The sequence below is a fragment of the Mercenaria mercenaria genome, chromosome 6 (genome assembly GCF_021730395.1).
Source record: "Mercenaria mercenaria strain notata chromosome 6, MADL_Memer_1, whole genome shotgun sequence".
NCBI classification, from domain to species: Eukaryota; Metazoa; Mollusca; class Bivalvia; order Venerida; family Veneridae; genus Mercenaria; species Mercenaria mercenaria.
Window position 1 is genome coordinate 23,779,087 of NC_069366.1, and position 25,946 is coordinate 23,805,032.

The window sequence follows — 25,946 nt, forward strand, 5'->3', positions numbered from 1 at the left end:
GCATATAACATAATGACCACTTACCCCCTTCCGGATGCAGAGCATAATGATTCTGCCTCCTTTCGACCAATATTGTCGTGACAAACCGGGAGTCTCTCCGATTGGTAATATACAGTGACTTGGTCGTCATTGATTTGCACTACAACAGTTTTTGTATTGACATTTAGAAAGTTAATATATCTCTCACAATATTTTCTATTTAGCTGGATTTATATTTACATCTATGTTTTTCCACCCAACTTAAGTAATGTAACCATTATGCATGTACAGTTTTTCTTGTGGTATTGGTTTAGTTTCAATAATAGTAAATCTATTAAAAAGTGAAAGATCTTTTCTTGAAATAAACGAATTCATTTTAGGCATTGTCGCTAACTTTTTAATTAACTGTTAATTTCTTTTATCGAATCATTTTAATTTCTTACTTTTTTTACCAGAAATTATTTGAGAAAATGAGATATTTTCCTAAGAGAATTAATGAACCAATTAGTTTCAACGTACCACAGCCGTATTCGTCTGTTCCATCTGCGCAGTCGTTTGTCCCGTCACATATCAAATCCGTACTTATACACTGATGGTCTTGGCATTCGAACATATCCTTTGCGGTGCATTTAACTAAGAAAGTTAAAAAAGGAACTTCAAATATAAGACTAAAGGCAATTCATGACATTTGAATGTAAACTAATTTGAGCCGTGCCATGGGAAAACCAACATAGTGGGTTTGCGACCAGCATGGATCCAGACCAGCCTGCGCATCCGCGCAGTCTGGTCAGGATCTATGCTGTTCGCTAACGGTTTCTCTAATTACAATAGGCTTTGAAAGCGAACAGCATGGATCCTGACCAGACTGCGCGGATGCGCAGGCTGGTCTGGATCCATGCTGGTCGCAAACCCACTATGTTGGTTTTCTCATGGCACGGCTCATTTGATTAAAGCTCAAGAGTAATCATTGCCACGCTGTAAAATTTTGTACAATCATCATTGCGAAAAAATGTTCTTAGGCTCATAACTAAGTTTTTTCTCATCATTCAGCTATTTGCAGAAAAAAATAAACCTTAAGGCTTTTTATGTTTGGCAAATAGCACTTTTTTTTTCTCAATAATATTTGAAAAATAGAATTATCAGATTATTTCCTTACACATTTTATTCTATAACTTTATTCAAAATGTAAGGGCCAACACAATCAATAAAGTACAAATGTATATACAAATAATTAAGAACAAAAAGGGAACAGGAAAGTACAAATAACAGAACAAAAGAACATACCACATTGCTCATCTTTATAGTCGTCTAAAGGTCTAGTACAATAGCTGTCTCCCTCCAGGCAGCCTAAAATGTAAAGTTATCTCATTCAGTCAGACACATACTACAACAATCACCAACGTAGGTAACAGATATCACAACTGCGTGACTGTGCATGGCAAAAAAGGCATCATGGTTTTATTTTTGTTGGATAAAACGTCACACCGACAGAATTATAAGTCGTATGGCAGCTTTCTAGCTTCGACGGCGGAGGAAGACCCCAAATGCACATCATTTCATCATGGGTTTGAACAAGATTAGAACCTCCGATCTTCCGTATGCCAGCTGGATGGCAAGGCTTCTTCTTTGGTTAGGTTCAGGTCATACCAGCATAATTTAGATCATAAGGTAGCATTTCTAGCTATCAATGATTATGCCACCCGTGCTTTGTTTCAAGAATAGGCGAACGTCCCAGGATGGAACCACAGACCTCGTAATACAAGCGGGTATAGATTTTACTTATGGTTATAGTCTACTTTTATAACTGCCATACGTGCCTTTCAACAACTTTCGTATTTAATTTGGGGCCTCCGTGGCCGAGTGGTTAAGGTCGCTGACTTCAAATCACTTGCCCCTCATCGATGTGGGTTCGAGCCTCACTCGGGGCGTTGAATTCTTCATGTGAGGAAGCCATCCAGCTGGCTTACGGAAGGTCGGTGTTTCTACCCAGGTGCCCGCTCTTGATGAAATAATGCACGGAGGTGCACCTGGGATCTTCCTCCTCCATTAAAGCTGGATTGTCGCCATATGACCTATCATGTGTCGGTGCGACGTTAAATCCAACCATTAGTTTTTTCGTATTTAATTTCATACAGACGTCTTCTAAACAAAAGTTATTAACACAATGATGAACGATAAATCTAATGGATGCAAGTGTATGATACAAGTTTCAAATCCTGTCTGTTAGATAGATCTTTGCTAAACGAAAATGTATAAGAAACCAGTTCGAGGCTACTTATTTCAAGGTAACTTGTTCAATTTACTACAGAACACCATAATCACTTTATGACTACGCAAAGAAATAAACCTGTTTTTTTTTCTTAACATTAAAACTGCTTGTCACAATTTTCTCATTAAATCAAGAAAAGCATACATACAACATTCAGTTTCATCAGAGTTTTTCGGGCATTGCGGATTTCCATCACACAAGCTTCCTGCTTGGACGCAGACGTCAGTAGTACCTGGACAGAGTACGGTTCCAGAGGCACATGCTTAGAAAAAAAAAGAATTTTGGAATAAGAGCAGTTCCTTTCAAAAAAGAAAAAAAGTGTGTATTAAGACCGACATTAAAGTTAATGTGTTTCGGTTAACATATGGGCATACATGCTACTTAAGTACAATAAATTGACTCGAGGTGGTTTTTACATACACAGCAGTTACGTGTTAGCCTGCAATGTTTTCCTAAAACCATGTTTTAATTATTGTATTTATGGTAGAACCACATTACTAAACATTTATCTTTTTATCATTTTATTGTACTGTTACATTTTTAGTAACGGCAATATGTTTGACTTGTTGAAAATGACCAATAAAATCCATTTTTGCAGCCTCACAACACATCAGTTTCTTTAATTATGATGTTATATATCTTACTATCGATGTATTCTTTATTTGAAATTACTGTAAATTCAATAATTTGATAACACTTAAAGATAATAAGGATTGTACAGATCTGCCAATATTTTGTCGAACACTGGATTACACCGACCAGTCCCACAATTTAAAGTTTTGGGGATCCAAAGTTTGAAGAATCGATACCGAAAACACCGATACATTTGTGTTAACTGGAGTTCGCTCGAGCAAAATACTTCAGATGAAGTTGATTAACCGGAATTATTGTCATGCAAACTGTTTTCATCCAAAGTATTTTACCCAAAGTATTTTATTCTACAACATGTGAACAGCGCAGAGTAACAGTTTGTATCACACTTCATTCAGTTTTCATAGACAGAACACACTAAATGAACTTTCTTTATGTTGTATTTTTCAACCATGAGAATAGAGTTACAACACTACAAAATATTTACCTGTATCTGAGCATCTTACACCAGCATAAGAACGTCCATAATAATAATAGGAACTACAATAGGTGTCAGTACAGGAGGTGTTGTCACAGTTAAGACTGACCGGATCTGTTGTGGTATACCGAAGCTTATACTCGTACGATTCCGATCTACCACTGAAAAATATTTGAGCCGTGCTATGAGAAAACCAACATGTGGGTTTGCGACCAGCATGGATCCAGACCAGCCTGCGCATCCGCGCAGTCTGGTCAGGATCCATGCTGTTCGCTTTCAAAGCCTATAGCAATTAGAGAAACCGTTAGCGAACAGCATGGATCCTGACCAGACTGCGCGAATGCGCAGGCTGGTCTGGATCCATGCTGGTCGCAAACCCACTATGTTGATTTTCTCATGGCACGGCTCATTTAGTTAGTACTCTTTGATATATTACCCTTTGCAACGCAGTAAAGGTTTTTATATCATATAAGATGAAAGCTGCCCATTGTGATTAAAAGAAAACAATAACAATTACATACATTTTTGTATCATATTTTGTTTCGTAACATCCATTACATGTAACTAGTTTCTCTGCCATCCTTTAGTGTATAATTTTTGTTTTAACAATAGTGCACTGCCATTTGATTGATTTAATCATTTTTTAATTTAATGTATTGTGTAAGACAAACCCCCTTATAGCCAATCACATTTGTCTGTGATGTATCAATCCTCTGCAGAGCATAAATAAAAATACAATATGTATATGCAAGTTACATAGTGAGTGTTCATTCGTGAAGAGCTGAAATTTTAAATGACACGTAATAACCTTTATCATTGATTTATGGAACTGCATGGAATAAATATCAGTTAAATCAAAAGAATTTAATCTTCTGCCTGAATATAAAGTCATGTTCTTCAAATTATGTATCAATTGGACCCCAGTCAACAACCTGTCCTGCGATTCTGTCTATAAACAATAAGTAACTGATATAGGTTGTGCATTCTAACACGACCAGATTACTTTTCCTGTTAAAAAGGCAGGCTGAAAATTTTGTGCCATTTTAGAACAATTGATTTTTCTTACGTCAGAATTATTACGTCAAAGCGCTAAAAGGCATAGCGGTGCGCTGAAAAAGAAACTGACAGAAAACAGACAAATATTTGATGGATTACATCAAGGATGTACTTTAAAGTCCTTGGTATCATGTAAAATTTGAAAGATTATCTCATTTAGTGATTTGCTATTGAATAAAATCACCGTTTGTCGTGCACATGGTATTATTGTATCAATCATACCAATTGTAGCCCGCCCACTTAGCTCAGTAGGTAAGAGCGTTGGTCTATGGATCGCGGGGTCGTGAGTTCGTTCCTCGGGCGGGGCGTATGTTCTCCGTGACTATTTGATAAACGACATTGTGTCTGAAATCATTAGTCCTCCACCTCTGATTCATGTGGGAAAGTTGGCAGTTACTTGCGGAGAACAGGTTTGTACTGGTACAGAATCAAGGAAAACTGGTTAGGTTAACTGCCCGCCGTTACATGACTGAAATACTGTTGAAAAACGGCGTTAAACCCAAAACAAACAAACAAGCAAACAAACATACCAATTGTTGAACGACATATATCTATGGTCAAAGGGTCAAGGGTAAATAGCGTCATTATGGTCAATATGGCGGCCATGTATGCTTAAGGATTCAAACAATTTTTATATCAAAAGAGTGAAAATTACCCATATTATATCATAGGAACTGGCAACACATGATTGTAAACTTTACTGATTACTTTACCAGTCGTAGCTGTAAACATCAATACATTGTTTTATTTAAAATATATCTCATTTTATGATTTGTCGTGGAATAAAATTATTGTTTTGAGGTTAGATGCGATGGAATCATATCAAGAGGGCACAACCCTAGTGGCATAATAATACGCGTCTGAAATATAACAATGGTTCTATTCAAGACCAATGTATTCAGTTATTGTGTCATATTTGTTTTCACAAAAAAAAAACACGAAAAAACAACAACAATGAACTGTTGGTTGTTATTCTAACAGAATAACTCTAATTAAGAGAAGTACACAGTTATTTTGGTTCATGTACCGAACTTTCTCTGCTTTTCTAGTTACAAACAAATAAAACGAGTATTAATTTGTAGTAAAAATAAACAGAAGCTTTTGAACGCATCCAGAATAAGTGTCAGATAGCTTAGTTAAGAAACCTTAGAGCTATACGTAAACATCTCACACAAAAGTCAGTGGAATCTTTAGTGCATGGATTGGTTCATTTCCACATTGACTTCTGCAACGGTTTATTTGCCTTCCAAATTAACAAACTACAAAACCAAAATCATGCCGCTAAGAGTAGTCTTTATCTCTTCTTAACCTTTAGCATGCTAGATAAATTGTCGTCTGCTGGAAATGTCGTCTGCTAAAATTATAAAGTTCATTCAATTTGCTCCAAAATTGGAAGAAATATTGTCAGAATAGCAAACAGCTTGGAACCTGATCAGACGCCGATTTAATCGGCGTCTGATCTGGTTCCAAGCTGTTTGCAAAGGCTGTTAAATTCGCCTGCAGCAGGCTAAGGGTTAAAGAATAATACTGACTTTCAGACAAAGGTAAGAGTGAAGTTCAATTGGAGTATTTCGTGTGATCAATGGTACAGCTCCAGTATATCTAAGGGAATGTTTGCACTTCCTCGACAACGGTACAGACTGAGATCGTAAAGTGACACTAACTTTAATTTCACTAGACGGCGACATATCTATGGCCGTCGATGGTCCCAAATGGTTGAAAGATTTACCTAGCTATCTGAAAGACAATCAGTCTGAAGCCAGCTTTAGATCAAAACTGAAGGCACTTTTGTATAATCAGTATCATGAACAATGAGTGTTCTTGTTAAATGCAAAATATCTGTAGTGATATAAATATATATTTCTAAATCGAAGTTCTAGAATCCTGTTCATATTTTGAATGTATATGTTTTAAATGTGTGTTATGTAATTTTAGAGCGCAATAGAAAAATAATCATAATTTTTAGCGCTATGTGAATGCCATGTATTTGTATTGTTTATTTATATAAATGGTTCATTAGAAGAAGTCTTTTTAAAGATTCAACTTTTAAGCTGCCGCGGCGGCAAAGGACGCTAGGCCTGATATTTTATTTATAGAAAAGAACTAAATTTTGAGATGTATGTATTTAAAAGCGTTGACAGAAGACAGATACAACTTATAATATTATGCAGACTGGTTACTTTCCTCCGCCATTTGGTTATTTTCAACTGCCAGTTGGTTATTTTCAACAGTAGCATTAGTTTAACCACCCATCGTTATATCTTTATTGGCTGTAATAATTCTCCTTCGGTAGAGATATATACCATGAATGAAAGAATATTCGATAGAAATGTGTACACTTACGTGTATTATATCTACCTAACTTTACAAAAATATAAAATCTAACAATTAGAATACAACGCCGCTCAATTTACCAGAAACTTACATAAATCCTAACTGTTCGCAAATACGTTTTGTGACTGTGCTATTGAAGTCCCTTATAGCAGAATAACTGGTAGGGAAACACACATGTCGCCAGGAACCATCCAGATAGTAAAGTACTTGTCCGTATTTTCCATCACCACCGCCTAGCATAAATTTTCCATTTGGTCGACCTGTAAAACATCATTATAAAAATCTGTAGGAAAACCTTTCGGAAGCAAACCTGTACGAAAAAATGAACTGTTTTACAGCTGTAAAACGTCTGTAAATGAACTGTATTTTGAAATTACAGCTGTAAAAGACCTGTAAGTGGAAAATGACCAGAAATACAATTGAAATTTACAGGTTTAAAACATGCAGTTCTCAAAAAATACAGCTGTAAAAAATTACAGTTGAAAGTTACAGCTGTAAAATGTTCATGTCTCAAAATTACAGCTGTAACTTTTTTGGAGAGAAACATGAGTACTGTCAGCCATCTTTAATTAAATTTGGCGGGATATTACTGAAGTTCACAAAGGAACCACATTTTCTAAACTATTGAAATTTTAACCATTATAGAGTAAGTGCAACTGTTTCATTATGTAATATAGTTATAAAAGGACAAATATATGTACATGCATTAACTATTGACACTATATTTGAAGCTGATAAGTTTAAGTGAAAAAATTACAAAATTTTCATATGTTTTCATGACAAAGAAAGAAAACAAGATCTGATGCACAGTATCTACTTTGACAATCCTACTCTTGAATTTTGCAAATGCTATACTGTAAACATTTTTCATTACTGTCTTTTTTACTTACAAGATCATTTATTTTGCCGTCTTTGTAGTAATTGCTACCTTTTCTAGAAAATTACAATTCATCCTAAAACTTTTTGTACCTCTGCTTTCGTCCCTTAAAATAATGTCCTTTTTTTCAACACCTGAAATATTTCTACAGCTGTAACTTTGAGGCATTTTTACAGCTGTAACTTTTTCATTTTTACAGCTGTAAGATATTTTACAGCTGTATCTCATTTGCATAATTCAAACTGTTTTACAGTCGTTTGACAGCTGTAAATTGAAATCTACAGCTGTAAAATCAATGTTGATAATGAAATCTACAGGTGTAAAATTGAAATAACCATGACTGTAATTTTGAACAAAAATACAGGTCTTTTACAGCTGTAAAATTTCATACAGGAAGAACAAAGCAAAGCAAAATAATAGCGGACTCGATTGAATGAGTCTTTTCATGAGGGGTAATGAATTGTGCAACCGTCCTCACGCCCTCTAGCACCTGCATAAGCATTACTGTTGGAACAACCACCGAATCACATTCTGCTTACTGAACAGAACTTGGTCTACTTATATCATATTACTTCAGAGCTTCGGTATTTAATATGGCGCACCTGCAGGATATTCCAAAAACATTTTAAAAACCAAAAGGAATTTATCATTTCCGATCAAAACCTATTTCTCTCAGACATCAGGGTCACATAACTGATATCTTTTGTTATTTAAAATCAAGTTTTATTGTACATGTACGAAATGTCTTTAGAAATGTCAATTAATTTCTTAAGTTCTCTATTACCGATTCCGAAGGAATATTTTCTTTTAGCATGCTATTAACAGAAATCGTTGTTAAACACAGGCACAGAAACATATACTGAACTCTACTGAATCTAGGACATAAACATGTAGCATTTATACAGGATCAGCCGATTAAAGTGCCAACTGATGATTAAATGCAAACTGGTGATTAAATGCGAACTGGTGATTATGGTATCATATACATCGGCTGTAGAACACCAGATTTTCCATTGAAAATGTTTATATCATTTTTGTATATACAATGTATACTGATGTTGATCTGAAATTTCCAAAAAAATGCACTTACAGCTCACAAAAATAAACATATTCTTATTAACGCTGTTAAATTTTATTTACTTTCACAATTCTGCTCATCAGAATTATCACCGCAGTTTTTCTTTCCATCGCACACGAACTCCTGTGGGATACACACACCAGTATCCTTGCATTCAAACGTTCGTGAATCACATACTGAAATGTATTAAAAATCAAAATGACGGATTTTTGAAAACTGCACTTTTTTAGCTAACAAAATTCATTTATTGCCGAGTTGTATTTTCTATAATCTGAAAGCACTACATGAAGAGAGTACTAATAACACTTTCAACTGATACATACTTTTAGTTTACAAACATTTATATTGAAAGCAGTGCAGTAATGTGTAATTGATCAGAAAAAAAATCATAAAGCAAATGTGACACTATCTTATTGTAAAAAAGATTTTGGCATTCCGCATAATTGTTGTTAATATTTCATAGTAAATAGAAATATCTACAGAAAGATTACAGACTCTGGAGTAATTCAAATAAAATAAAAACTAGAAGATGCTTTTATAGAAAAGCGCATGTCTCCCCCAATGCATAGTCATATAGGCAGGAAGTCAATAGGGGACAGGAGCAAAAGTCTAAGCAACACTGGTGGCTGGATGCAATAGGAATCATCTATTTGGCATGTCCAATCATTCCACAAAGTTTCAGCATTCTTGGCTAAGTGGTTCTCAAGTTATGAACTGGAATCTGTTTTCCATGTTCAAGCCCCTGTGACCTTGACCTTTGATCGGGTGACCCCAAAATCAGTAGAGGTCATCTACTCTGCATGTCAAATCATGCTATGAAGTTTCAAAATTCTGGGTCAAGTGGTTCTCAAGTTACTGACCGGAAACATTTTTCCATGTTCAGGCCCCTGTGACCTTGACCTTTATTAGAGTGATCCCAAAATCAGTAGGAGTCATCTACTATGCATATCCAATCATCCTATGAAGTTTCGACATTCTGAATCAAGTGGTTCTCAAGTTACTGATCGGCAATGGTTTTCCATGATCAGGCCCCTGTGACCTTGACCTTTAACGGAGTGACCCCAAAATCAATAGGAATCATCTACTTTGCATGATCAATCATCCTATGAAGTTTCAATATTCTGGGTCAAGTTGTTCTCAAGTTATTGATCAGAAATGGTTTTCCATGTTCAGGCCCCTGTGACCTTGACATTTAACGGAGTGATCCCAAAATCAATAGGGGTCATTTACTCTGCATGACCAATCATCTTATGAATTTTCAACATTCTGGGTCAAGTGGTTCTCAAGTTATTGATCGGAAATGGTTTTCCATGTTCAGGCCCCTGTGACCTTGACCTTTAATGGAGTGATCCCAAAATCAATAGGGGTCATCTACTCTGCATGACCAATCATCCTATGAAGTTTCAACATTCTGGGTCAAGTCGTTCTCAAGTTATTGATCGGAAATGGTTTTCCATTTTCAGGCCCCTGTGACCTTGACCCTTCAACTGAGTGACCCCAAAATAATAGGAGTCGTCTCCTCCACAAGCCCTGCCACCCCATGAAGTTTGATGGTTCTAGGTCAAATGGTTCTGCAGTTATTGATCGGAAATGAAGTGTGACGTACGTACGGACGGACGGACAGGGCAAAAACAATATGTCTCCCCCAGAGGGGGGTGGGGGGAGGGGAGACATAAAATCATCAAATTAAACGTTTCTGCATACCTTTGTAAGGATGCTTACATTAAATTTAGATAGTTTAATATTTCCTCTTTAACAGAGTTGTTTGGTTCTGAAGCTGAAGCGGAGGTGGAAGAACGACAACTCTGTATGAGAGGCGGACAAATAATTTAACTCTCAAACCCTTTACCTTGAGAAGGACTACACTCCCCAGGAATATAAGCTATGTCATCTAGCGCAACTACCCCTGGCCAAGCCAGGAAATTTTCAGATATTATTGCGGTAAAGTTTGCCGACACCGTCTGGTTCCCGCGCACCGGAACACGAGCCTCTGTCCAGTCAGTGAATGGTCGGTCCACAAAGTCGTAACTAGAATGGAGCATTTAAGTTGACACTTTCAAAAATAAACGAGAGTAATTTTGCTTCAAGGAGATTCTTCTTTGTTTCATCTTTTTCGAAAGTTTTATCGATACATATGTAAGAATTACAACAATCTAGAAATAGTTAGATAAAAAGAGAATTTAATATTTCGGTTTAAGTATCATTGAGAACTATAAAGTAAAAAAGTAAACATTCTGTAACGTACTTTTGTCGTGTAATTTTCTTTTCTTTTTCAGTGGACAATACATTTTCAAATGATACCAAAATTATATAAGCTTACCAGGCATCAATATTTGATATATTTTGATAGCACTGTTATATAGAACTTGCTTATTTATGGACCGGATACCTTAAAACTAATATTTCTATGACCAATCATAAATTGTTGTGAAAAAAATCGATAAACAAATGAAGCTATTTGCTATTTGTTATTGCATAATCAAATTATTATAAAATCTAATATAAAAACAAGCATGTACATTTTCATTAAAATAATGTTATTCCGACATCACGTCGACATAATATTCGAACGATCTTAAACTTAATTCACTTAAGTTAATTTTTCTGACCTTATTCCGCGGGAAGTGTAAAATGTCGTATTTTAAAACAATTAAAACACGGTTAAGTATTAACGTTATGTAATGGTGACCAACTACATTTGGTGCAACACCTGTGCCGTTAACAATGCTTTCCTATATCACTTATATGTTTACATAAAACGCATATTAGAACCGAAAAAATACAGAAGGACCTTGTATAATATACCTAAACCCTTTAAACACTCAGAATCGGTTACACGCTAAGTGTAATAACTCGCCGAGCTTACCATCTTCAGAAATTATTCCAAAGCATGTAACCTCTGCTTAATGTTTCGATATATTAAAACATGGTTCAGCTTAAATTTTGAGTACTGTTAACTTTCTCATCATAACGGAATAGACTATGACCAGCCTGCAGCAGTCATTTAAACAGTACAGTCTCTCGAAAAAATAGGTTTTACCCAATTTATATGACGCAATTCATGCATTTATTAGTCAATTATGTGTATAAACCAAGAGTAGAGAACAATAAATTTTCTGACACAGCATATTGTATTTTGTCTCAGTTCTGTAAGACCGACAATGGAAATAAACTATTATCTCAATGTCGTCATTTCAAGCTTAATTTATGGTCAGGCACCATATTTGTCTTCTCCCTGTATCCCCAAGGAATTGAGAATATCAAACGGATCAGTTGTTGGTGTCCAACTAATTTAAATATGTCTTATAAAGCACATATGATATCATGGCCAGATTACTTACAATACAAACTCGGTTTCTGATGTGTCAATGTAGTTAAGAGAGACCAATATCTGCGCAGAAAAAGCTGTTGGCTGCACAGCTGTACTATTTAGAATGTACCAGAATGATATACAACCGTCTTCAGGAAATGTTACACTTGGTGATGTAGCAGTTGTACTCTCATACCGTGATTGATCATTATCCCAGTTAACAAATAGAAGAAAGCTTCCTGAAAAGGTAACATTATCTGAAAATGATATTCTATTTAACGGTAGTTTGTCAGTATTTGGTCATTAAATGGCTTTGCTCGAAACATTAACATCTAATCGTTTAAAGCTACCCATGTACACTGTGGGATTAATGACTGTCAAACTGTCAGAGGAGGTACATTAAATCTTCAAATTTTTTTCCTGGCTGTCTAACCAAAATAAGGGATATTTTAGCGTAGGTAAAAATAAACAACTTAAGGAATGATATGAATATAAGCACACTTTTTGTTTAATTTGCGGAAGGTTAGTTTGTAAAAGTATTATTATTTCATTTTCTTATCTTATTTTTGCAATAACTGTCTATCAATACATATTGTGTGATTTCAATGATGATTGACCAAAACCTGTGGTATACGAGTATACCACTTTAGCAATGTCAAGTTTCATTTATTCAATGGCAAAACTTTAAGCAATAATGAATCAATCAACGTGAAGAAAAGTAGTAATTTTGAAAAAAAAAAACAAGGGCCAATATTCTAATGAGTTTAGAACAATATCTTTCATTATCCATATGCATTATTGACGTAGTAAAGGGTCATAACTCTAATGATATGTGAGCAAATTCTGAGTGTGTTGTGCTGATGTACCAACACTGTAAAACATGAAAGTTTTGACAATCTGTAGCATCGTGACACTGGATTTAAAGAAATGATAACGCACAATATCTTCTTTCTTCTGAGAATTTGTGACCATATATTTCTGTAGTTATCGAACATTTCTCAAGAAATAAGATTTACAACTGGTAAAATGTAACAAAAAATGCAGCTTGTGACAACGGACAAAGCGTTCACAAAAAGCTCATAATTTAAGCACTTTGTTCTTAGTTTAACGTAAACGCTCAACAGGTAGCTTATGGCATCGTTCGTTAATGAATAATATTGATGATACCCTAGGCAGTCACTTTTAGCAATGGAGCAAATTATCTGACTGGAACTATGAACGACCCGTTTAAAATTTTAACATGGAAAGAATAGCAATCTATCTTAGCCTTAAACACTTTTTGTTAAAGGGGCATACCCTATACCGAGCAGATTATATTCTTGAAACATAGACGTGTTCAATGAACGTCCAATGATGAATAGATGAAATTTTAAAGAACAACATGTCGAAAAATGCCTCATTTTACCACTATTTAAGGGACATACCATAACTGATGTCAAACTAAAAAGCCTCAAAAATATAAATAATAGACTAGTCAGAAGTATTTTAACTTATCCTAAACGTTAAAGCTACGCATTCCAGTCAATATCAATAAAAGCAGCGTTTTAAAATATGTTGCTGTACAGTAAATCATTCAATAATAATCTATGTAGACGTTTCTGTTGTACAATTAATAGGCGGATATCGATTTACTACAGAATGCCTTTATATTGATTAATTGTGGTAAAATGAGGTATTTTTTATTTATTTATCATTTTGCGTTCATTGAACACATTATCTATGTTTCGAGAATATGATCTGTTAGAGTATACTAAAAACACAGGAAAAAAGTAAGATATGCAATTTAAAAAAGCTAATATAAGATATTTACCGTTCTCATTTTGTTTAGTATGATCATATGGTGGTATCTGGTAATGATACCCTCCTACCCGTCTCCACATCTGTCCGTATGTATTGGAGATGATGGTATATCTACACAATGAGACTTCTTCAAAATCACAAGCTAGAGTAAAATCTGAAGAAAAGTGCATGAATCAATTAGACACAGGCGTTTCTAATCGTTTGCTGTTAATCGGAACAACGTATGAAGATACATTTATTGCGATACAAACCGTAAAACCATAATGCACGTGGAAATACATATGCCATTTTGAAGTAAATTATGGCAGATATCTTCTTAACAGAAAATAAGTAGTTCCACAATGTAGCACCTCATATAATACTGCCTTAAGCGGAATACTAATAAAATTACCTAGCTGGACTCTTATGATTTCAAAGGACCAGAAAATACAACAACACTAAGTCCAAGTACAAAACAAATCCTCTTTCTATAGCTAAAGAGAAGTTTGACATTCTAGGTTCCGTGTACTTATCCTTAATTCATTTATTTTGAAAACACCAACGCTTAAAGAAAGCCGTTTTCCTATTTATTTAGTAAATACAGTAACTATTTGAAATACAGAGATATGTCTTAAAGTTTTAATGCAACCGGTTTAAGATAAAGACATATCTTTAAAAAGATAGCCTAACATATTACAGAGATAGTACTGCAATTCTAAAAGCTATCTGTATAAGGACGTTTGGAACATATATATTTGCATGAAAGGGATATTCCTTCATGTTTAGAAATGCTGCTCGTACAGATAATAAAGGGTCATTTTGTTGAAAGAGATAATTAACGTTTCAGCGCTAGCATTGTTTAAAAGCTAGTTCCGTCGGCGCAGGCTAAATATACAACAGAGATAGCATGGGAGCGTAAAGTGCAATGTTTTTCAAAGATAGGCCAGGAAAAATACCGATACCAAAATAAAATAACATTTCCCTAAATAAAACCAATTTTGGAGTAATAAGAAACACCCAAAGAAATTAGTTCGCCTAGCACTGGCTACAATTTTTTGTATACTGAATTAAACTGAAACAATTTCTGAAGCGCTAACAGAACATTTGAAGACAAAAAAAAATCCATTCCACGAGAACGGTTTAGCTATATAACAGTGTCCAGCAGACAGATATTTTGGTTTTAGAACCAACATTTTCTCGCAACAAGAGATTTCTATTTTTTTAATTTAATCTTTCAGATTGAAGACATTATGAACTCAGGTTAAAAGAGCTTTGGCTAGGAGAGATGTCTCAATTTGATAGCTATCTGTTTAAGTTAAAGCCATATCTTTATATTAAATCGAAATCAATACGCTATAGGTATAACAAGAAAAGAAACATCTCTAGCAAAAGCGATACCAATACCTCTTCAAGAATACAGTTTACAGCTATCTCTCAAAGTAAAAGATACCACTTAAAAGTTTTCTTGCCGTTTTGCGACAACACTCCAGTAAAGAAAACATGTAAACAGATTTGAGCCGCACCATGAGAAAACCAACATAGTGCGTTTGCGACCAGCATGGATCCAGACCAGTCTGCGCATCCGTGCAGTCTGGTCAGGATCCACGCTGTTCGCTTTCAAAGTCTATTACAATTAGAGAAACCGTTAGCGAACAGCGTGGATCCTGACCAGATGCGCAGACTGGTCTGGATCCATGCTGGTCGCAAACGCATTATGTTGGTTTTCTCATGGCGCGGCTCATTTCATCCCGCTTTAACATCGTCTGATAGGAATCTTTTGTAACCATGAGCAAACGTGTGAGACTTCACAGAGTAAGCTTTTGCTTAAGTAGCAAGAAATATGAGCTTTAAATATAATAAAATAGCGGATCTTAAATATAAATTTCACATATAGGAGCTTCTAAGCTTCTGAATAAGCTTGAAAGAAAAAGAGAGCTATTCATCAAAAAAGACCTTATGAACTCAAGTTAAAAGAGCTTTCACGCTGTGTAAAAATATTTATTAATTTCTTTATAGGTATCTTCATATGATGACTGATAAATCAGAACGGATGAAAACAAAATTTTACAGTTAATTATAAAAGATGGTAAGAAAAGATAGATGATATGTTTTATACAGTTTCTGAGAATAACAAAGGTCCATTACTTGTGAACACGTTATAAAAAATGTCCACAAGATGTCGTAATAAGCGAAAACTATTCTTTTAATGAAGTTGGTTGAATTCCGTTAAGAAATGTAAAATATCAAAGGACAGAAATTTGTGGCTGACAGACAGACGAACAAACAAAATGACAACTGCTATATAATTGCCGGCCTTCTTTAGTTCTGGATAAGAATAAAACATAACAAAAAATGTTCTGACGATTTATGATAACTGTGTGTGGTTTTACCAGAAGCGCAGGTTTCGGTACTTTCATCAGATCCAGACGGACAGTAAATCTTTCTGTCACAGCGGCGGTCCTCAATGTAGCATAGACTGCCGTCATCACACTGCAGTGGTGCCGCCTGCGGACATTCTAGTGAATGTATAGATGGAAAGGTAAGCACTACAGCCTATATAAAAGATGCTATTCTCATTTATTTGACAATGTTAACATTTATGAAAATTTTGAAATATAGAATGCAACCATGCAATTTGGTTGCATGCAAGTAATGACATTTTGGGATAACACACCCTTCAAATTCCCTAGCACCCACTTAAGCCATTGTCTGTTTTGTATAGGTTAATATATGGGAGAGCGGGCCTTTGAGTGATGATGGCCCTTGAAGAAAATAATAGCCCTCGGGCTATTATCACCTTGCCAGGGCCATTATCACTCAAAGGCACCGCTCTCCCATGTATTTACCTGTTTATTACATGTTTACCTATAATACAGTATTAAAGAAAAGTTTAGTGTGTAAGATTTATAGGTACTAGCCTCTACTGGCATAATAACTTTCAGCTTTTCAGTTTGTAGGCCTATATTAATTGAATAAGAGGCTATATATTGTATAAAAGCAAATACCTTGATAGTTCTACTTTCTTGCTTATCTTGCTTATAGCATAATTAAGGGTTTGAAGTAAGTTATTTCATGATAAAACTTAAACTGAAATATTCGCTGTTTTACCTCCATGAAACGTAATGACATCATTTCTGTTTACGGACGTTAATTTCCCGCACTTATGTCGGGCATTATCGATAACGGCCACGGGGCCAATTATGACCATGTAATATGCATGAGGCAATACGATAACAGGGGCATTTTCAGCACAAAATTGTCACTATTTATAGGTACTCATGTAATAAACATGTATATTGAACATATCCATGATCAAAGATGACCTAAAAATAATACTAGTATAATAATAATAATAATAATAGTACTGTTATAATGTTTTTGTTCTTCTAGTCTTGAGTGACATACGATAGATGGCACATAAGACTAATCAAGCTGCTTTGGTTTGTTTCACAAACATAATGCACAAGTTTCCCGCAGGCTATGTCCTAAATACAGATTTTAAAACTTATTATTTTCAGCAGTTGTAACATTACTGCTTTGATAAAACCATTATAGTCTCCGTCCTACAAATAACTTTGTCTTTGATTTTCGCGGAACGCTTTCGCTTATGTTCTAGCTTTGTTCTGGTAACAACCCTCGTGAACCAAGAACCATACCTTATAGCTCGGGTATGATCGGTGCGTAGAAGACTTTATCTATAGATTTTATAAACATTACTATTGGTGTGAGCAATGATAAGCAATCCACGAAGCAGCCATCGAGCGTTTAACCTCAACTTACGTTTCTTCACAATCAAGCTTAAAGCTACTCATTCATAGATTGGGTGAACTCTTTCAACATGTTCATTTCCACAAAGTTTGGCATAAAATGTATATATGACACTAACAAATGATAACGTAGGTGAAAATAAAAGTTAGATATTGGAAAAAATACAAGAAGAATGTAAACTTTCTGCATTATTTCAAAAGCGTTGCAACAATTTACTGCCTTCTGCACAATATATTTGTTTATTTATAAGACTATTTTGCTAAAATCTTTTGTCAATAAGTTTCTACCAATAGCCATTGTCAGAGTCAGAGTGCTCACACTTTTATGAAATTTCGACAAATATTATTTTTCGCCTAAAATGTGCAAATAAGTCGCTTGAAGGCAAAGTATGAACAGAACTGACTGCTCTTTAAAAACAAGTCAAACAAGTTACCTGGTGAGTCGATGTCTTTACAAGCTCCATCTAACACTTCGATCTCTTCTATTGCTACAAATGCATCTTTATCAGCAACGCGAGTGTAGTTTGTTGCTGACAATGACGTTGTAAAAGTTATCATTATTGTACCCTGCTCAGCTGTAATCTGAAAACAAAACAAAAAGTGAATTCCCCTTTTTTCATCGATCAAAAATATAAATAAGAACCATTGTAACCAACCATTGCTGATTAACATGTACATTTTCATTGATCGTGACCTTGTTTGTCACAATGTAGTCAGGTTAAAAAGAAATGAATGAAACATTTCAGTTTTAAAGCAATAACATAACATATTTAGAGTATTAAACATTAATAGGGAGAATGTTTAATCATATAAGCAGTCACTTTAGTCTAAATGGTTTATTAACGATTCCAAAAGCTCGAAGGAATAAAATGAGACACTAAAGATAATAATCAGACATTTTTTTCTGATCTACTGACATAACTGTTAAAATTTATAACTGGCAGAATTTATGTTCATACAAAACGCTCGATTTGCACCATATAAAATTACCGTAAACATTAAGCTATGATTAAAGATTATAAAACTAAGTTTGGTGACCAGTCTATAAAAAGTCTAAAATGCAACCTTGACATTTGCTCAAATATAGAAAAGCAAGACTGGATTCTAAGCTCAGCTTTGATAACCTTGGGCATTGAATCTACCTGTCCATATCTCCATGATGAAGGTGTCATGTCAGCGTTTGAATCAGTCAAGTTCATTTTTGCACCACTTTCTTTGTTGCTAATGGTTACAGTGAGAGATGGAACGGTACCGAGGTAACGGAACCTTACGCAAGAAGGCCCATATATTTCGTTCCATGTGGAACTAACGGAAGAATTATACCACGCATACTGTCCCTTCAGACTTGTAAACAGCATTCCACCAGTAACTTAACAAAAAGAACATATATTTTTCATTCACCTTCATACACAGATCACATTATTAATTTCATTTGAGTTATCAGGTAGTTGTAAAGTTGTAATGGTTAAATTGGTATTAAACAGTACGTTTTCATTGAAATAGGTTAATAGGCTTATATCAAGCTGTCATTCTCACATTCCCAATCTTTGGTATTGCTTTATTTGTAACAGTGTATTGATAGCAGAATAAGAAACATATTTCGTATCATTTTCGTGTATTAAATCACTTGCCGCATGTCGGGTAAGGATTCTTTTATTACATGGAATGCCATGATGAATAGGCATTACATTTCACTCGTGAATTCAAAACAAGAGCTGTCGGAGGACAGCAACGCTCCACTATTCAACAGCCTTGTCAACTGAATGAAGACAAAAGTCGAAAAAGGGGCATAATCTTGCAAAAATGCAAAACAGGGTTATGGACCTGCACAATGCATATCAGTTTATGACAATGGACAAATGTGTTAAGTTTCAATCCATTCCCATTAGTGAGTACTGAGATACCAGCTTACTAGACTAGCTCCTAGACAATGATATAATTTTTTACATTTTATGATTAAATGTAGTGAACTGAGCCAGTCTATATCCTATGTCCAATATCATACTGATAATTTCAACATCATTCCTCTGTGAAAATCTCTAAAATAGACTGTCTTTTGTCTGTTTGAAATTGAATTCGTCAAAAAAGGGAAAAATGTAGAAATATATTTATTATCAATCTAGTGGCTAGTCTACCAGCTTACATATAAAACCTTAACCAAAACAAAAATTTCTAAGTTGAAAAAGGGGCATAATTTTGTAAATATGCAAAGTAGTGTTATGTGACCTGTGTATTACATGTCAGATCATGACAGTGAACAAGTATGTAAAGTTTCAATCCATTCCCATTAGTGGATACTGAGATACCAGCTAACATACAAAAACGTAACCAAAAAATGCTAAGTGGAAAAAGGGGCATAATTTTGAAAAAACAACAAAGTAGAGTTTTCGGACCTGATAAGTGCATGTCAGATCATGACAGTGAACAAGTGTGTGAAGTTTCAATCCATTCGCATTAGTGAGTACTGAGATACCAGCTTACATACAAAACATTAACCAAAAATTTCTAAGTGGAAAAAGGGGCATAATTTTGTAAAAAAGCATAATAGAGTTATGAAACCTATGCAATTTTAGTCAGTTTATCACAGTGAATAAGTGTGTGAAGTTTCAATCCATTCCCACAAGTGGTTACTGAGATATCAGCTTACATACAAAAACTTAACCAAATCGGGACGCCGACACACGGGCGAGTCCAATAGCTCTACTATTCTTTGAATAGTCGAGCTAATGACCATATGTTTATCTACATTTCAAAGTCGAAAAAGGGGCATAATTTTGTAAAAAAGCAAAATAGAGTTATGGAACCTGTGCAGTGTAAGTCAGTTTATCACAGTGAATAAGTGTGTGAAGTTTCAATCCATTCCCACAAGTGGTTACAGAGATACTAGTTTTTCACAATAATCTAACATCACGGTTAGAAGTTTACATAATATTCAGTATTTGAAATGAAAACCCGACTACATGTTTTTGACGAATCGAAATTTTTCAACAATCTTGGTAGTAGGAAATAAATATTGCCAAATTATTAAAAATCCGTCGAGCACTTTTTAAGCTTCCACTACATACATAACGGGAAAACGAGCACATCCATATGTGGCCACATTTTTTTGGAGAAATCTGATTTATTAGTATGATATTGTTTTGCTACAAAGTCAGCTCCCACTATATTCATATGTCAACGCCATCTAGTGCCCATGTTTTTGACGATTTCTTTGTTGGATATAAAATCACACTGACAGTTTTTGAGGAATCGTAGTAATCTGAACAGTTTCACACAAGAAGCAAAAAGGAAAAAGTGACCAAACGACCATGTCTTTGAACGAATCGGAATAACTTATCTGGTAAGGGGTCAACCAATTATCACTTCTGTAAAATAATTTCGTAATTTGGGATTCAAGAGTTTCCTTTCTTACGTTTTAAGCTCTGGCAGCTACGTAAAGCTAAGCGGGTCCATTTCAACAATTTTGAAGGGCGGACCATCCAGGGAAGCCTGAGATATTTCATCGCTTTCTACAAAATGGTTTTACAAATGCTGAGACGGACGGACATTGAGAGATCAAAATAGTTCCATTCCATGCCATTTTGCTTTGACTAGTGAGCTAAACTGCAAAATACATTGATGAAGCTTATGAATTGCATGCCAGATCTTCACAATCAAAAAGTGTTTGAAGTTTCAATCCGTTCACACTGAGTTACTGAGATACTAGAAGATAAACAAAAAGTTCAATAATTTGGAAAGAGCACGCCGACGCGGACGAACGCAATACACTTTACCTATTCTTTGAAAACTCGCAATGAACATTGCATTTCAAAGTGCATTTTAAGAATTCTGTTGTTCGAAATGATTACAGCATTGTTATGCAAGTCAAACTAAACTGTATATTTGTAGGAAAGTTTGCAAACTTGATAGATCATATTATCGCTGGAATAGGGAGGATTACGTAACAAGAGATTCGTTAGTATCCTGCTAAGATTCTGTAACTTTTCATGATTATACATAATGAATAAAGTTGTTTATGTCCTGTTTCTACATGTCTAAATGTACTTTCTTTCTTCCCATCATTTTTTATAAGAACTTGTGTGTGTGTTGGGTTTAACGTCGCACCGACACAATGCTAGGTCATATGGCGACTTTCCAGCTTTGAAGGTGGAGGAAGACCCATGTAATGAAACTTATGTAACTATTTAAAACATAACCTCGAAAGAACCAACATTTCTTTTCAGTTCTTACATAACCATAATTCCACCACTAACAAAAGCAAACATACCCGTTTCTTCTCTGCCATCATAATTGAATGTATGCGACTCTTTCACTGACCATTCTGTAGCTGACAATTTCTCTGTAGCATAACCACAATCAGCGCCGTCATCAAACTTGCACGTAAGACTAAAACCTGTGCATAATTTATACAATATGTAAATACATTGTACCTAATTTACATTTATATTTCGGCATACATTTTCACATTCCTATTATTTCAGATGTACAAAATCTAATATCAACTTGTGATACAGAAAATTATAATTGTTCTTACACCACTGCCTGGTTTAAAATTCAAATGCATGTAGTGCAAGTTTAGGTCTATATCAAACAAATGCCACAGTTAAAAGGATTTTCTTCAATAAACAGGGCAGTGAGGAACTGTGAAGGGTCCTGTAATTACGTGAGAACACTATATGCCTTTAATGAAATAGATATGGAAAATAGGGTTTGCCTCTATTTAACACATAAAAAACTGAAATGTATTTAGTAAAAAATTGCGTGATATGAACACAAACTGGTTTGTGAACTGATAAGTTCTACCCTATTATCAAATAAATTTCAAAACTGTATGAAATGCATTTAACCCTTATGCTGGACACGACTGATTCTGCCTTTACGACCTGTGTAGATCATGATCGGCCTGCGCATCCGTGCAGTCTGATCACGATCTGCACTGTTCGCCATTCATTCAGTATCATTTTGGTAAGTATCCCTTTTAACAGTTTATGGTACTGTCCGAACTGAAAGATTCGTTATAGAAATTTAGCAGGGTAAGGGTATCGTCCATATAAAATGTACTTATTTTAGCACCAAATACTGAAATAAAATTGTTAAACTCATACCACAATCACTTTCGTCCCAAGCACTATTGCAGTCTATGACCCGGTTGCATTTTGCTGCGTTTGGAATACACTGCCACTGGCATGCCATTTCGTCTGAACCACAAGCTTACAAAGGCAGAATAATTATATATATTGTAAGATATAAAATAGATCAGATACTTTTATATTTGACATAACAGTGTGTGTTTCTCATGGACTTATTGTATCCATATTAGTTTAAGATAGTTTACCTGTAAATCATACATGCTACGTTTCATCAACTTTGCTAAATGGTAGCAATATTGTTTGAAAACAAGAGGGCCAAGATAGCCCTAGGTCGCTCACCTGAGAAACACACCATAACAGTGTAAACAGTGGAAACAGACCAATTTTCATTAAAATTGGACCAAAAATGTGTAAACAAGTATTTTCTTCCATTTGACCTAGTGACATAGTTTATGAGCCAAGATGACCTACATTCAAACCTGACCTAGATTTGTTCAAGGCAATCATTCTGACCAAATTTCATGAACCTCAATTGAAAAATACAGCCTCTATCACATACAAAACATTTTTCTTTGATTTGTCCTAGCGACCTAGTTCATTGAAGTTATCATTCTGACCAAAATTCATGAAGATCAATTGAAAAATACAGCCTCTATCGCATACACTCGGTTTTCCTTTGATTTGACCTAGTCACCTAGTTTTTGACCACAGATGAGACATTTTCTTACTTGACCTAGATTTCATTAAGGCAATCATTCTGACTAAATTTTATGACTACCCAGTGTAAAATGCAGCCCCTATTGCGTGCACAAGGTTGACCGGGTGACCTAGATTTTGATCTCAGATAACCCATATTCAAACTCTATCTAGATTTTATGAAGACAAACATTCTGATCAAATTTCATGAAGATCCGATATAAAATGCAGCCCCTATTGCATACACAAGGGTTTTCTTTGATTTGACCTAGTGACCTAGTTTTTGACCCCAGATGACCCATATTCGAATTTGACCTATATTTTATCAAGGCAATTATTCTGACCAAAATTTATAAAGACCTATTGCAAAAAACAGCCTTTATCGCATACACAAGTGTTTTTTTATTTGACCTAGTGACCTAGTTTTTGACCCCAGATGACCCATTTTCAAAACTTGACCTTAATTTCATCAAGTCTATCATGCTAACGAAATTTCATGAAGATCAGTTGAAAAATACAGCCTCTATCGCATACACAATGTTTTTATTTTATTTGTCCTAGTGACCTAGTTTTTGACCCCAGATAACCCATTTTCAAATCTGACCTAGGTTTCATTGAAGTTATCATTCTGACCAAAATTCATGAAGATCAATTGAAAAATACAGCCTCTATCGCATACACAATGTGTTTCTTTGATTTGACCTAGTGACCTAGTTTTTGATCCCAGATAACCCATTTTCAAATTTGGCTTAGACTTCATCAAGGTAATCATTCTGACCAAATTTCATGAAGATCAGTTGAAAAATACAGCCTCTATCGCATACACAAGCTTAATGTTGACAGACGACAGACAGACAGACGACGGACGCCGGACATCGAGCGATCACAAAAACTCAGGTGAGCTAAAACAGACACCTGAGAATGAGTAAACGGATATACAACGGACGATGAATGTTCACAAAGTCCTTGGGTGAGATGAAGGGTTTCTTTTGGATAAGTAGATACACTTATAAAAAGGCAAGGACTTCGTTGTGAATGAATGAAAAGAATGATCATATTCATAGAAATATATGGTAACTGTTACGGCAAACGACAAATTTACTACTTAGTATTTCTAAAAGGATGTACTTTTGCATATTAATCAACTTACCCATTGCATCGCATCGGCCTGGTGTGACTGTTACATTGTCTAGCTTGACCATATAGTCGCCAGGAACAACAAATTTTATTCTAAAAAAACGAAACACGTGACAAAAAAAATTTATACGTCAAATGAATATAACCACTTTAAGGATTGTGAAAAAGAACCGTGACTCCTGTGATGGCCTAAATTCAATTACATGTGGACTGTTTGAGGACACTTGATAAGGGACCTCTCGAAAATGCTTCATATTAAATACCTTACCTTAAAAATCAAGAAAATTTATTGAGTTAAATTATTCTAAGTCATCCACTTATAAATGTCCTAGCCCATTTAATATAACTAACCTCTCAGCCTTTACCAATTTTGTTAAGAGATCAAAAAGCTAATGTTTCTGCATGTGCAGCCTACGCATGTGCATCAACTTAAATGTTCTTATTTAACCATGTGAAACATTTTATCAATGTTTGCGCTCTTCGATTGTGGCATTTCCTATTGGTCTTCTGTCCTCCTTTATGTAAAATAACTAACCTCTTAGCCTAGTACTATTGGAAGAGAGGACATTTCAAAAAAAAGTTTTCAGTATGCAAATCTTTGCCAAATTACAGCTTAATCGTCTCAAATGACTCGGCTTATACAAAGTCTGTACGAGGTAATCATCTTTCCTCTAAGCTTTGAGTTTTAGAGAATATTTTAACATCTTTTCAATATATAACTCTATGTGAATGCGCTGACCTTGTGGTAGCCCCGGATTCTGTAAAATCAGAGATTTACCCAGCTATACCAATGGCTTTACTTGAATCTCTGGTACAGAAGAACATAAACTTTACTCCGCTTCTTAATTTTTTTTATTATTACCGGAGACTTTTCGGAGATTATTTTTGTGTCAAAAATGGATACAAATAAGGGAGTTATGCCTTTCGAGCATCAGTAAGTTGATTTATAAAATTACTGGCCATGTTTAAAGCAAAAAATATGCAGTTTTGCAACTTTTTTTTTAAAAGTTGAAAAAAATATTCTCCAAGGCCATAAAAGCATTTAGGATCGGGTCAAAAATTTAGGGTAAGTCGGGATACCGGAAACAAACATTTTTTTTCACGTCAAACAATATTGGTATAATTTCATTTAAAGCTTACTTCAAAAAGAAAGAAAAGTACTTCCATTTACTTAATCAATTATCAAAATTTTGAGGGGACGAGGAGGTAAGGGCATGGAAAAGGTATTAATATCATTAATGTTGCCTTGACAAATATTGTGTACATATTGTGTCTGCATAATATATTTGTAAATATATAAAGATAACAAAACAGTCAAGAAAGTCATTGCAGCTCGCCATGCAAGCATTCTATAAAATGGTATGTTATGTCAAACACTTTTGACATCAAAGTCATAGATTAAGAACATGAAAATGGAGACGAAATACCTGCATAAGAGCAAATAAACTATAAAATTCAGACATGTGAAACATCTATACGTTATTTTCAAGTGTGTATCGTGCGTA

The 25,946-nt window shown here is 34.9% G+C and overlaps 1 protein-coding gene across 2 annotated transcripts in view; it reads right to left on the reverse strand.

Moving 5' to 3' along the window:
- The window catches only part of LOC123549407 (uncharacterized), a 113,510-nt gene that overhangs the window by 22,155 nt on the left and 65,409 nt on the right, over positions 1–25,946 (reverse strand). For both annotated transcript variants that reach the window (XM_053545414.1, XM_045337473.2), the window contains exons 26-41: positions 24,455–24,534; positions 22,624–22,728; positions 21,786–21,911; positions 18,661–18,887; positions 17,953–18,100; positions 16,142–16,267; positions 13,783–13,926; positions 12,004–12,211; positions 10,512–10,690; positions 8,725–8,838; positions 6,799–6,967; positions 3,327–3,478; positions 2,397–2,510; positions 1,264–1,326; positions 499–612; positions 25–139 (exon numbers count right to left, since the gene is read on the reverse strand). In XM_053545414.1, the coding sequence (XP_053401389.1) occupies positions 25–139; positions 499–612; positions 1,264–1,326; positions 2,397–2,510; positions 3,327–3,478; positions 6,799–6,967; positions 8,725–8,838; positions 10,512–10,690; positions 12,004–12,211; positions 13,783–13,926; positions 16,142–16,267; positions 17,953–18,100; positions 18,661–18,887; positions 21,786–21,911; positions 22,624–22,728; positions 24,455–24,534 (2,184 nt within the window). The remainder of the gene's footprint in view (positions 1–24; positions 140–498; positions 613–1,263; positions 1,327–2,396; positions 2,511–3,326; positions 3,479–6,798; positions 6,968–8,724; positions 8,839–10,511; positions 10,691–12,003; positions 12,212–13,782; positions 13,927–16,141; positions 16,268–17,952; positions 18,101–18,660; positions 18,888–21,785; positions 21,912–22,623; positions 22,729–24,454; positions 24,535–25,946) is intronic.